The sequence below is a fragment of the Microcaecilia unicolor genome, chromosome 3 (genome assembly GCF_901765095.1).
Source record: "Microcaecilia unicolor chromosome 3, aMicUni1.1, whole genome shotgun sequence".
Taxonomy (NCBI): domain Eukaryota; kingdom Metazoa; phylum Chordata; class Amphibia; order Gymnophiona; family Siphonopidae; genus Microcaecilia; species Microcaecilia unicolor.
Genome location: NC_044033.1, coordinates 356,704,134 through 356,718,825, shown reverse-complemented (window position 1 = coordinate 356,718,825; position 14,692 = coordinate 356,704,134). Strand labels below are relative to the sequence as shown.

General features: G+C 43.7%; 1 protein-coding gene across 2 annotated transcripts in view; it reads left to right on the top strand.

Annotated features, from left to right (window-relative positions):
• The window catches only part of NHSL1 (NHS like 1), a 451,367-nt gene extending 446,993 nt beyond the window's left edge, over nt 1-4,374 (top strand). For both annotated transcript variants that reach the window (XM_030198527.1, XM_030198528.1), the window contains one exon: nt 2,690-4,374. In XM_030198527.1, the coding sequence (XP_030054387.1) occupies nt 2,690-3,407 (718 nt within the window). In that variant the 3' untranslated portion in view covers nt 3,408-4,374. The remainder of the gene's footprint in view (nt 1-2,689) is intronic.
• The last annotated feature ends 10,318 nt before the right edge of the window (nt 4,375-14,692 follow it).

Here is a 14,692-nt window from a genome sequence, read left to right as displayed (position 1 = left end):
ATGTTTAAGATTTTTTTTTTTAAGTATTTTTTATTCCCAGATTTTTTTCTGGTCTCTTGTGACTGTGTTATCCGCTTTGAACTGTGAGGTAATAGTGGGATAAAATCAGTTTATTATTATAGGATCAGCGGCTTTAGTCATTGGCAGGGATATTAACATTTAGCAGAAAAAAATAATTGAACCATGGTACAGGCAACCTTTCTGTGTTTGATGTGGATAAAGCCTTATGAAAGCAAAATATCCAAATTATGGCCCCATAGGTGGGATTTACCACCTGAACCCATTTAATAGCTGACTTCAAGGCTAAAAATTAGAGTTACACATTGATTACAAATTGTAATTATACTCTTAACAACGCTTAAAATTTATCACATGATTACTTGCATAAAGTGTCCCTCTGGCATGTTCTCCTGTACAGTGCAAAATATAGAGCACTTACAACAGATGTAAGTGCTCAAAACTGACATATTTCAATAATTAAACTGCGTGGGATAAACATAAAGGAATCCTGCTCAGAAGGAATGGATCCTAAAGAGCTTAGACGAGATTGGGTGGCAAAGCTGGTGGCGGGAGACGGAGATGGTGCCGGGCAGACTTATACGGTCTGTGCCAGAGCCGGTGGTGGGAGGCGGGACTGGTGGTTTGGAGGCGGGGATAGTGCTGGGCAGACTTATACGGTCTGTTCCCTGAAAAGGACAGGTACAAATCAAGGTAGGGTATACACAAAAAGTAGCACATGAGTTTATCTTGTTGGGCAGACTGGATGGACCGTGCAGGTCTTTTTCTGCCGTCATCTACTATGTTACTATCTCTGTTGTCTTTTTCTAATCATCTTGTTCCCAGTCTCCGGTTCTGCTTCCCCATCTCTGTACTCTGTTTCCAGGGCCTCCTGTCGATTTCTTTTCTCTCCTTCTTTCTTCTTCACTTCCTGCCCTATATCCATCTTTCATGTTCAACTTTCTTCCATTTTTCTGCCTCCTCAAATCTGTCTAGTTTATCTCTTTCCTACCCCTCTGTCCATGGGCGGCTTATCCTTCCTTCTCTCCTCCCTTCTGTACCCCGCCATCCATGTGCATTTCTCACTCTCTTCCCTTCTCCCTCTGTTAATATGCTCTTTCTTTCTTTCTTTCTTTCTTTCTTTCTTTTCCCCAACCATCCATCATTGCTCCTCTCTCTCCATCATCCACCATTGCCCCTGTGTCTCTCTCCCTCCCACCTTCCAGTATTACCCCATCTCTCTGCCCTGTCCCCAACCATCCAGCATCACTCTATCTCTCCCTACCACCAAAACACAACCATCATCCTACATTGCCCCTCTGTCTCTTCTCCCCACCCCTAATCATCTAGTATTGCCTTGTTCCCCCTCCCCAATATTCTCTATTGCTCTGTCTCTCCCCACCCCTCATATTCTGCATTGTTCCGTCTTCTCTTTCCTCTCCCCTTTCCTCTGGCTCACTGCTTCTCCAGGTCTTCATGGAGGCTGCAGTGTCAGCAGCAAACAGAAGGTGTGGAGTGGAGGAAATCCTGGGGAACCAGGTTCAATGCCTTCTGGAGCTCTATGTGACCCTGGGCAAGCCACTTAACCCTCCGTTGCCCCAGGTACAACAGTAGTACAATGTACTACTTAGACTGTGAGTCCACTAGGGACAGACCCAGTACCTGTAAAATGAAACTGTAAACCTCTAGATCTAAGCAGTATAGCTCTGCTGGACACAGAAACAAGAAGTTACATCAGATGTACTTCCTGTTTCTGGGTTCTGCAGAGCCAACAGCAGCGTGCACAGGGGAATGTCCCTGCACCAGCCTTCGGCTTGCTGCTGAATCTGCAGCCGCCCTGAAGACCCAGAGAAACAGTGGGCCTGGCACAGGAGCAGAAGACCTCGTAAGTGAGTGAGACAGACAATGGGATGAGGAAGAGGAAATGGGGCAAAGCAGAATGGGGGGGGGGGGGGAGGAGATGGAGCAGTGCTGAATGGTTGCAGATGGGGGAGAGAGAGAGGGAGGGATGATGCTGTAATCATGTTAAAAAGTTTTTAACGCATGTTAAAAATTTTATGTGCTAATCGTGTTATTAATACATTAAATGTGTAGCCCTAGTAAAAATAAATGATTATAAACCTCAACCCCCCAGGATATTTCCTGTCTCAACGTAGATTAAGTCTGTCATTACCTGAAAGTCCCCTGTTCCAATCACCAGTTGTGGTTTATATAGTTGAAAATGGTAGCCGGAACACCCACAAATTTTGGACAGGGACTTCATTATAACCCCCCCCCCCCCCCCCAAGCATACATACATTTGAGAGTGACAAAGGCCTTAAATCAATGAACTTCCCCACCCCTCTTCCCTATACTGACAATGCAGGGTCTTCCTGAAAGAGCTGAATTGCCATGAAATACTGTGTTATACGAGGGATTATTGCTATTATATGCATTTTTCAAAGGAGGACTTTAAGTTCCATTTTTTTTCTTTTGGTATTATTCCTGTTTAGTTTTAAGTGACTTTTCTTTTTGATCCAGAAAATGTTTTCAGAACCGTAATAAAAAAAAATTTCAGTTCAGGATTGTCATGTGCCCTCAAATCTGATCTTGTTAATTGCCATCCTGTATAGACCATCCCTGCTTTTAAAAAGTCTTCTGTGGTATATATTGAATCTTACGTCTCTTTTTTTTTATTTTTTTTTATCTTAAGATCCAAAAGGAAGGTCCTTGGCCGCAAGGATTCAGAGGATGACCACAACAGAAACCATTCTCCCTCACCCCCCGTGACACCAACAGGTGGTGTTCCAAGTCCCGTCCTACTGAAGCAGACTGGATCCATCCAGAGGAGCCTGCGGAAAACCAACACCAGCAGTGACAACTTCAAAGCCTTGCTTTTGAAGAAAGGGAGCCGATCGGACTCCAGCTCACGCATGTCAGCAGCAGAAATGCTGAGAAACACAGACCCGCGGTTTCAGAGGGGAAGATCTGAGTCTTCTCCCGAGCTTCCTGAGAGCCCACCAAGCAGTTCCCCAAGCAGAAGCAAAAGAGCCCAGGAGGAATGGGCCAGGAGCGAGGGCTTGATGCCCCGGAGCTTGTCCTTCTCTAGCAGCAGGTATGGGAGGTCACGGACACCGCCCTCTGCTGCCAGCAGCAAGTACAACATGCGGAACCGCATCCAGAGCAGCCCCATGACTGTTATCTGTGAAGGAGAGGGGGAGGCAACCGAAGCAGCAGGGAACAGTGTCCAGCAAGCTGTAAAGAGGAGCCCAGAGCAGCTAGAGAGGTGTTTTAGCGGCTACGTAAACACAAACGAATCGATAGAGGCCGAGGATGACGACACATCTCCACATCACACAGACTCAACAGCACATCTAGTGAAAGGGCACATATCAGAAATTTGTAGTGACCCTTTAGTGGAAGAAAGTTAACAGGAAAGACTGAAGTGATATTTGAAGTTTATATCTTCAGGTGGGTGTATAGAAATAAGTAGGGAGAGATCCCAAGAAGAGGTGCACGCCCTGACCGTATAGTTCAGTTCAATGAGCTTTTTGCCTGAACTTGATATTCATGTATTGAATGCTAGGGTGTTAACTAGTTCTCCGTGATAGTTGGGGTGGAGCCTAAATCCAGTGGTGCTCTGGGGCTGCAAAGAAAACCAGAAAGTCCTGCTGAGGTGGTTTTCTCACAGACATGCTTAGTTTTTGGAAACTTTGTAATTGTAAAGTAGGGATGTGGGGACAGTAAGAAAAAGCCAGGACAAGATGACAGAAGCTTTTTAGGTGTAAGGTGGCAGTTGCTTTATAATCTTATGTTTATAATAGTAACATTTTAGGCAAGGCAAGGTTGAGAGGCGGTTAGCAGGGCTCATCACTGAATCTGCAAACCTTGTGTGTATGTTAGTATAAACATATCGGCTAGGAAATACGGATCAGTAGATCATGGTTTGCCCTGGTACTAAATATATGTATCTTATTTTTCAGGATTTATAGGTTTATTTTCTTTGTCTAGTAAGGCCTGAACCAAGATTTAGGAGGTGGCTTGCAGTTTCTGTAAATCCATCGTCAAGGAGCATCCTGTGTTTGAAACACCCACTCAGGCTAGTGGCTCTGGATCCTTGAGCGAAAGCCTCAGAAATCCTATAGATATATATTTGCAAGCAGAAAGCAGTTAAGCAGTAGGATGAAACAGAAAAAAAAATAAGCAATACACTGCCGGGGGGTTTGAAATTTTTAAGTTGACATACTAATATGAATTTTTTTTTCTATTTTATAATTAAACCTGAGAACTTGCACTAAAATGCCATCGATGGGACTTTCAGTCTAGATCTTCTGAGAGCACCATCCTACCTGAAGGGGAGGGAGGGTTTATTACAGTTAGTTGTTGGTTTTTTTTTTTTTTTTTTTTTTTAATCAATTCATTGTCAACAGTTTGCTAATATTTGGTTACCAAAGAGTGAAGTTACCCCGATTACTTTTCAGTCTTTGCCAGCAACAAGACTTTTCAAGAGCCACCGTAGCAATGGTCTGCTTTGTTTATTACATATGTTACTGAAATTTGCAAAACACAATATTTTTCATGTGTTTTAAAGAAAAAAAAAAAGGAAGTGGGTTGAGTTCATTTTGATCCATTGGCTGTAACTCTTTGCTTATACTAGAAAGGGATTGTTTTTTTGTTTTTCTTTTTAATTGCATCATTTGATGTTTAGAGATTTTTTTTTTAATATTGTAAATAGTAAAAATTGTTGATCTCTCTGCCTTAGAATTTGTACATTTGAAAACAAAACATGCTGTTTAGGGTATTTATTTTTTAGTGTTTTAATGAGGTGTATGGGCGATGCTCCCTTTCCAGTCTTTTTACATGGTGGTGCAGAAGATTCAGGGAACCATATTGACCACCTCCCATAGCAGGGGAAGCACAGGGACTGTGCTGCAACAGGAGATGTTTGGGAGAGGAAGGCTGCCAACTATATGCTGGTTTCTGCCATCGGTGCTGTACAGTGCATCACCCCAGCATAGCTGGTGGAGACAAGACTTTGAATCTCATCTAGCTAACACCTCCCTTAGGTTCACTCACACAGGAAACATCGAAAGGACTGAGAAACCAAGACAGCAGTCTTTAATGCAGCTCAACATTTACAGCCTTAAACCTTGAAAGAAAAAAAAAAAACAATAAATACTTGGATTTTATTTGAAATACTTCTTTGTGTGAGGTCTCTGCAAGTTAATTCTTACCTGTTTATTTCAGTCCTAGCCCAAAAATGGATTCCCAAAAGTTGTTGTTTTTGGGGATCAGAGACCTGCATCGTATGTTGCGTTCAGATGAAAGGGTCCGTACAGCAGATATTTTGGGCAGACCCAGTGAGAGAGAGAAATACTGGCTTTTGAAGTTTTAACACGCTTAAGCCCTGATGATCAAAGGCAAATATGGGCGCTAGAAGCCATTAGCGCTGGACTAGCGCTCACGTTTGCTGGAGCCCGATGATCAGAGCCAGCGAGCTCGTATAACAACAAGCTCGCTGGCTCTGAGTGCAATGAGCATGCAAATGTATGCTAAACGGGTCATTACTTATTCCTCCCCCCCAATGCTCAGTGGGCAGCGTGCCAAACAAGGGCACTGCTCCTGCAGCAAACCCTATGCCAGCTCGGAGCTGGCTTTAGGGTTTGGCAGAGCATTGGGGAAGAATGGGGGAACCCTGTTCATGCATTTGCATGCTTCCCAGCCCCTTCACGCACAAGGGGAGCCTGGAGGTACAGTGGCCCTCCAGACCCCCCAACCCCCTCAATACATAAGGCCTGGAGGTCCAGTGGACCCCCCCAGGACCTCACCCCCCCCCCCCCCCACACACACACACACACGCACCCCTGATGCTGTCACAGGTCCAGTGGGACCCGACCCCCCCCCCCCCCCCTGAAGGCTAGCCCTGGTGGTCTAGTGGTGGGGAGGGAGCCCCCCCCCACACCTCCCCTGCTCCCCCCAACACCTCCCCCTCCCATATATCGTTAGTTGTAGGAGGAGGGACTAGCACTTCTTCCTCTGCCGGGTGCCACCTCAAAATGGCGGTGCCCTGCCTGGTGCATCCTGGGATGCGCTAGCCCTGCCCAGCATATCCCAGGATGAATTAACACTGCACTATGGCAGTGTCCGCACTGGGCTCTGGATGACATCACCTACATGTGAGAATATATGCCTATTGTCCTCGGAGAAGACCTGCTACAGGTAAGTAACTTAGGCTGTGACCCAATGACTGAAATAGCTTTGTCATAAAGAAATGATTCTGCAAACTTGAGAAAGTGTAAAAATTAAGTTAAAAAAAAAAACAAACTTGTTTCATTGTTATTGGTGAAAACATTGCTGCTGTCTACCCTGGACCAATGCTCAAAACTGGTTCAGTTTTCAGTAGCGCAACACACATGCAATTCAGCCTGTTTCTGGGCAAATTCTTTTGAAAACTGTTCTAATAACTACCTTCACTTTGTCTAGAAAGTTTGTCTATTGTCTCAGATTTTAAGACCCTTCTCTGCACCCTGTTTGACCTTTTTCCTGCAATCTTTGGGGGTATGGGCACCACTGGTTAAAACCCCCTGGTGTACAGACTCCTGAGCACCTCTTGACTCTCGCTCTTCTCAAATGAGATGAGGCCAGAACCCCACATCCTTAAAAATAGGGTGCACGCCTTGGTGTCCTCAACCCCCAAAGGGGCTGACCACTTATTCCTTCCTGGTGCAGTGGTTGAGTGAGCCAAAAGCAAAAGGGTCATGAATTTGATATACTGCCTTTCTATGGTACAGCCAAAGCAGTTTACATTTATTAAATGTAGGTACTTTTTCTGTCCCTAGTGGGCTCACAGTCTAAATTTTGTACCTAGGGCAATGGAGGGTTAAGTGACTTGCCCAGGGTAATGAGCAGCCAGAGTGGGAATCAGTCCAGTTCCCCAGGTTCTCATTTCACTGTGCTATCCATTAGGCTACACCTCTGCAAAGATTACATTGAGACTAGGGTTTTATACTAGTCCCAGTATCCCTTCAAAAGGAGTATCTTTCTACCATTATCTCACTGGTCAGGAGAGTTCCCCCTTGTTCTGGAAACTGTATGAACAGGTCATAGCACAATGCTGTTGTAGAGCCACTGAGGGCCAGATGCACTAAGGTCCTCGGAAGAGCCCTTCCCTTACCGATTCCATAGCAAATTGGTAGGGAACGGCCATGCATCAAGGAAACGGAATGCAAAGGAGCTGCTCGTTGTAGCTCACTTTTATCTATTCCCTTGGAAGCCAGTCGGCCAGTCGAGCATGCGCAGAGCAGCCAAGCGTTATGCTGGCTGCTCTGCGTATGCCAAGGATGTCCTTCACTAAAAAAAAACAAAAAAAAAGGGCGTCTCTGCTGAGGCACACCTTCTCTCCCTGTAAGGCATCCCGCAGGTGGCAAACTGCATCTGCAAGCCGGGGATCGGGGAACTGACCTTCAGTCTTCTACTTTCCTCCTTGTCCGCAGTTCAGAACCTCTCCCTCAAGCCCCTCCACACCGTGTCATCAAACTCATACCTGGCAGCTATCAGCGGCTTCGGCTCCACCCGCCTTGCCCCAGGATGTTAAAAGCACGTCTGATGCCCCTCCTCCAGTTTTTTCTCAGCCAATCACAGCACGTTTAGCTGTCACTGGTGTCAGCTAAACACTCTGTGATTGGCTGAGAGAGACCTGGAGGTGGGGCATAATCGAAAGAGACGTCCAAATAGTTTTTTGATTTGGACGTCCTCGCACCCTTCACAAAAAATTCTGGGGGAAAAACGTGCAAGTGCTCGTCAGGGACGTCCTTAGTGAAGGACGTCCATGTTAGGCACTTTAGAAGGACGGCCCTGACGAGCACTTGGACATGGCTAGGCAAAGGTTTCCGGCTGGTTGTTTTGAGTGAAGGACGTCCCTGACGGGCACTTGGGCATTTTTTTTTTTCCAATTTTTTTTTTTTTGTTAAATTTATAGAAGTTTTTAGAGGCGAATAAATCCCGCGCAGCCCCAACGAGAGCTATAGACCTCCCATTAGATTTTCCATGGTTAGGCAATCGGAAAACGGCAGTGCATCTCATTACAATACGATTTATACACATTGGGGTACTAATTTGCTCATCTGCATTCCGTTTTCGTTAGCTATTACTGTGATTGGAAAATGGCTTAGAGAAGCCTTTTGTGCATGCCACGGTTTACTACTTGCTCATTAATGGCTAAGTTTAGTGCATCTGGCCCTGAGCCTGTACACAGGTATTCAGTAAACCCTCCCCTCTGCTTTAAGGATAATGCTTATAGTAGTAGAGAGCAGACTGGCAGGCTATTTCTGTGTCCTGATCTGTAGCATGAAGCATCCTAGAAAAATAACGAAAGCGTTTAATGTTTGCATGACTGTATTATCCTTAAAATGCTGTGGTGGAGCTGCAAATGTGTTGTGAAGTAAGATCATCAGTATATTTCAGGGCTTGAGGGAAGTAAGTGGGGCTGGTGCCTCTTAACACACAAACACTGCTGGATGTGCACAGAAAAGGTGGGGGGGGGGGGGGGGGGGGAGGATGGTCTGCAAGCATACTTGTTCCTAAACTTCCTATTGAGTCAGTAGTACCTCCCCCTCCCCACCCCCATTTAACATGTTCTTAAAGCACTTGCATTTTGCACATGCTTTATGGGTTAGGCATTTTCAAATGATTTTACAAAAAGTAGCAGAAGTATGGGGTCTTTCACGGGCAAACACGGAAGAGAATTCCATTGCAATATAAACCAGGCTTATCCAAAGAACAGGAACCAAACAAAATCTATATATATATTCAAACAAACAATGTTTATTAATATTTCATTAAAATGACTCGACACAACGTTGTGTTTTGGCCTGGTGGCCTACATCAGGAGTCTTATATTCGTGATAAAAATAAAACATATGAATTGATGATATGAAACAATCTCAAGTCTCAATTGATAATTAAAAAAACTGGAGACAAAAACATAGCAATGGTCTTGAAAAAGACCGTTAAATGGATGCACCGTCTGTCACTGAAGTCTGCGTGAACACGATTGGATTGCCGAAAACATTGTTTGTTTTAATATCTATATAGATTTTGTTTGGTTCCTGTTCTTTGGATAAGCCTGGTTTATATTCCCACTTCCTGTTATTATTATTTTCTGCTTCGTGGGATCTACTGAGTTCTCCACGTATGTGGATTCTCTTTAGAGAATTCCATTGCACCAGGTGCAGGGGAGAGAGAGAGGGTGTGCACACATCAGTCAGTCAGTTGAGCAGGTATAATTGTTGTTAGTCCTTAAGGTGCATTCGAATTTGAATGGAAAAGGTTATTGAAAGCCCACTCACAAATAACTTGAAAAAAAGGATGCTGTAACTTTTTTTTTTCTCTTCACATTTCTGTTTGATTCCAGGTGTTCAAGCAGTGTGCCTGTGTAATGGGTTTTATAAGTGCTCATCCATACGTAGCCACAGTGTTTGGCTGGTGCAGTTTCCTGGGGTGGGTTGTTTTGGGGTTTTTTTTGCCTCGTCTTTAGACAATTAGGCACCTCTCGGTGATTTTTTTTTTTTGCCTCGTCTTTAGACAATTAGGCACCTCTCGGTGATTTTGCCATTGGCACAAAGCTTTCTGTCTCACTTTCTAAAACTATATTTTGGAGTCTGCAGAGTTGTTTCAGTATGTGTACTCATAGGCACCCAAACCAGGACAAAAACTACCAAAGCAAAAAATTCCAAATACAGCATTGGCTCTATCAAACTTACTGAATTATGTTCTTTTGTTGTATATTATTGAATCTTTATTTTATTTTTATTTTTTTGAGTATTCCCTCAGATGTTTCCACTCAGTCTGGCATACACTAATAGTAGCTGCCTGGTGGTTCAGCACTTCATTCATCGGGTAACTCTTTTTATATCGTGTGCTTGTGTTCATATAACTTTATGACTCATTTCACCATTTTCACAAAACCAGCAAACAATATTAGCCAATGCTAATAATTGAACTTATCATATTATCCGCGGGCACCCAAGTTTGCTGAGTCGTAATAAAGATATTGAAAACGTCCAGCTGCCTTCCCCTGGCAAAGGAAGTCGGTATCAGGAAGACGCCGTGATTTAGTGCTTTAACCCGAGTCCCTGAAGAAAGGATTTTGAAACCCGCAGTGTCGGGCATTTTCAGGGGAAGGCAGCTGGACGTTTTCAATATCTTTATTATGACTCAGCAAGCTTGGGTGCCCGCGGATAATATGATAAGCTCAATTATTAGCATTGGCTAATGTTGTTTGTTGGTTTTGTGAAAATGGTGAAATGAGTCATAAAGTTATATGAACACAAGCACACGATATAAGAGTTACCCGATGAATGAAGTGCTGAACCACCAGGCAGCTACTATTAGTGTATGAGTGGGAACATCTGAGGGTATACTCAAAAAAACAAAATAAAAATAAAATAAAGATTCTATAATATACAACAAAAGAACGTCATTCAATAACAGTTTGATAGAGCCAATGCTGTATTTGGAATTTTTTGCTTTGGAAGCTTTTGTCCTGGTTTGGATATTTGTTATAATATTATTGTGTACCAGAGACTGAAGGATTTTTTTGTTGTGTATCTGAAGCTACTCATAGGCACCAACATTTCAAAATGATTAGGGGTACCAAATACAAATTGCACCTCCTTGGACACAAAGGGGAACATAACATAAGAATAGGCATACTGGGCCAGACGAATAGGCCATCCAGCTCAGTATCCTGCTTCCAACAGTGGCCAATCCAGGTCACAAGTACTTGGCAGAATCCCAAATAGCACGATTGTTCAATAGTAGGGGTGCTGAACACAGAGCTGGCTCCTATGTGTGTATTTCACATATTTTTATGCAGCAGATTTCTTTCCCCTTGGAATTTAGCCATAATTCTTTATTGGGATTTATTAACCGCCTTTACGAAGAGATCCACCCAAGGCTGTATGCAGGAGTTACAGTTAAAACATAATTTTATTAACAGCATATCAATAGTCAAATAACCAAGAATAAACATAAATACAATAAATGAGGTAAACCTGAAACAGTAAATTTGAACCTAATAATAGAACTACCGTGTAACAGTATCAAAAAGATACACATTTAACATTCTTCAATCATACAGGTTCTTGCCAGGATTCTGTGACATTTTCTGTGAGATGCACACAGGTCATTAAGTGTGTAAAGAAAAAAAAATTTCTCATGTACAGTTGGGCATCTTTACTATTTAATCTGTGTAACTGTATTTGATTCTTCATTGACCTTGATGAAGCGCGAACACTCAGTAGCTTGTCACAGCTACCCTCTTGTTAATGCTTGTTTTCCATAGACACTCATCCCCTCATTCTGTAATCTTAAGGGTTAATATTCAAAGGATTTAACCAGGCAGGAGAGGCTTCTGGCTGCTTTAATCATTTTTGCAGACTGTCCACCGATGTTCACTGGTTAGTACTGAATATGAGCACTAACCGCTAAAGGCCATAGTCGACTATTTTGTGGGTGGTTTGGGGGCGTAGTTGGCATCTATGCGTGCAACCCTCCTGCCCAATGTGATTGAGGCAGCTGCCTTGCCTATACCCAGGATAGTTGGACAGGAGGGGTGCACACTATCATTTATTGGTTGTGGGACCAGGATTTCACTGGGAGGCCGAGCAAGCTCTGCATCAGACTTCACATTTCAAAGACCACACTAGTGCTTTTGCTAAAACAAGAACCTTTCCTGTCCTTCAGTTGATGAGGGAGGAGCTTCAAATATTTCAAAACAGGGACCACACTATGTACCATGGCTTTTCTCCTCTCCGCCAGTCATACATTGAAACACTAACAGATTCTCCTTACTCTTCTTTTTTTTTTTTTTTTTTTAAATTTCAAAACCTACTCACCAGATAGGAGAGGGCTTGGGTTGCGCAGTTCTTTACAATTTCTGTTATAGTTAAGCAAATGTTTGCTGTTCTCAAGATTTAATTAGTAACACAGCCTGCTTGGTATCTAGAAGATAAGACAAGTGGCTCTGCAATAATGATATCAGATGTTACAAAAGTTATTTACACCTGCCTGCCTGCTATAGGTGGAAGTGGTAGGATGCCTGGATGACACAGCAGATACTCTGAATGAATCCTCTCTCCTGTCCCAGGAGTAGATAGGGGTGGGGAGGTTCCCCATATCTCCCCACTAAAGCAAGCCAGCAACCAGGTTTAGGGTCGGTTTCTTGTCCCTTGGTCCTTGAATCCCTTGCTCCTTTAACAAGTGCCTTTTAGGGCCCGATGCACAAAGGCAGCTGTAAAGTACGGCTGCCTTGGTAAAATTTAGTGACTAACTAACAGCTAGCGATGCACAAAGAGGTTCGTATGCAAATAAGCTGCACAGATCCCCCTTTGTACATTGCTGGCTGAGCTGTCAAACGCATTTGACAGCTCTGATGCCCCGGGCCCTCCCCAACCCCCCCCCCCCCCCCCCCCCCAAGCTTTTTTTTAAAATTTCCCTGGTCCAATGGATTGTGACCCACAATCTTCTTTTTTTTTTTTTTTTTTTTACTTCGGTGGACCGTGACCCCCACAGTGAATTGGACCCTTTCTCCCACGTGTTCGCACACCTCCCCCCTACCCCTCCCTGTACCTTTTTAACAAGGTGGAGACAGGAGCAACAGCTCCTCCCTTGGGCATACCTGGAACAAAAAGGTGGTGCCCAGGCCCTGCCCAGTGCATTCTGTGATACACTGGGTGGGGCTAAACACCATATAAGGAAAAAAAAATCCTTTTTAGCCCTGCCATTTTGTTCTGGGCATGCAGGAGGGGGAGGAGCTGTTGCTCCTGCCTCCACCTTGTTTTAAAGGTACAAGGAGGGGTGCGGGTAGGGTTGGTGTCGGGAGGTTGTGTGCATGCAAGGGGTCCAGTTCACTGGACCACAAGGGAAAGTTTTTTTAAAAAATGATTTTGGGGGGTCGTGGTCCATTGGACCACTAGGGAAATTTTTTTTTAATTCAGGGTGGGGGCACCAGGAGCAGCAGCTGTAAAATTTGCTCATTAAATTACCAATGAGTCATTGTAATACATTTGTATGGGGTTCTCGGTGGCTGCTAACAGCACATGTTAGAGCCGTGGAAAAGCCTTTTGCGCATTACTAGCTAAGTAAACATTTTCTTTTAGACTGACTAGAACCAGTCTAAAGCAAACGTTAATAGCAGGGTAAGCTTTATACATCTCGGTCTTAGTGCCAACTCGTGGGACCATAGCAGGCTGATTCTGCATTTAGGATTACTGTGTGACGCTGGACAGGAGGGATCTCCCTCTTGGCATGGGTCAAAGGCGGAAAATAGAACCCAAGACAAATTTGGTGGGCAAGCAAGAGGCTTATGACACTTAAGGGAAGGCTACTGCTGCCACCAGGTCCTCTCCCTCCACATTTCCATAATTCCTACTGTTCCACCAGCTTCCAGAGACTTCCACACTATTCCCCTTAGTTCTCTACTCCTCTGGAAACTTCTAGTACCAGAACAGGTGATTTCCGGACAGGTGGGGGAAACAAGTCCATAGGCCACAGAAGAACTAGCTCCAAACTATCTGCTCAGTGATAGGGGTCTAGCAAAAATTGCTGGGGGGCGGGGGGGAAGGTAAGCAGCCTCTTCCTATTGTCTGGCAGGACTGCATAGGCCAGAATGGCAACACTAACACTGAATAAACAATCCAAAAAGAAGAACCACTATAAAAGTGAACACACCAAAAAGTATAAATAGTGGATAAATCACATTACAAAAGTACTCCAGAATGTAAAACATAATTATAAACACAGTTCATAGTATTTCTTGAAGATCCTTGTTCTTGATATTGTTTTATTTTATTTTTTTATAATTTTTTATGTTTTCTTTGTCAAAAAAGGAGGAAAAAAGACCTCAGTTGGCTGTGACTGTCTTATCTGACTAAAACAGCAAGTGAACTTGCAGTCAGATAGACATCTTGTAATTTAGAAACAGCTCACAGTTCTCTATCATTAGTCTTTTAAAAAAAAACCTCCAAAAACATTTTTTAATTCCAAATATAAATGAAAAGCTTCTTGTTTTACATTCTGGAGTACTTTTGTAACACTTAACACTGAATGAAATGAGCACAGTATATAGAATTCATACAGCACAAACTGCAGCTAGAATTCTCATGTTACATGCAGTTAGGTGCCGATATTCAGCCTAAGTTAATTGGACCACATAAAACTTGGTCTTATTTTTATCTAGTTTCACTAGGGGGCCCTTGTGGTAAAAGGGGCTCTGTGCTAGTGACCATTTTTGCCTCGTGCCAGGGCCCCTTTTACTGCAGCGGGTAAAAAGGCCAAAAAAATGGCCGTGCGGTAAGTTTGCATTTGCTGCACAGCCATTTTGAGGGAGCAGTTACTGCCACCCATTGAGGTGGTGGTAAGGGCTCCTGTGCTAACCGTGCAGTAACTGGGCAACATGTTGCCTGATTACCATCAGGTAACTTCCTGTGTAAATATTTTTTCAAGATTTCTGCTAGTCAGGAAATTGAACTACTGCTGGCACCTGCATTTGTGGCAGTGGTAGTTCCAGGTTGCTGCACGGCAACCCTGTACATAAGTATTGCCATACTGGGAAAGACCAAAGGTCCATCAAGCTCAGCATCCTGTTTCCAACAATGGCCAATCCAGGTCACAAGTACCTGGCAAGATCCCAAAAAAGTACAAAACATTTTATACT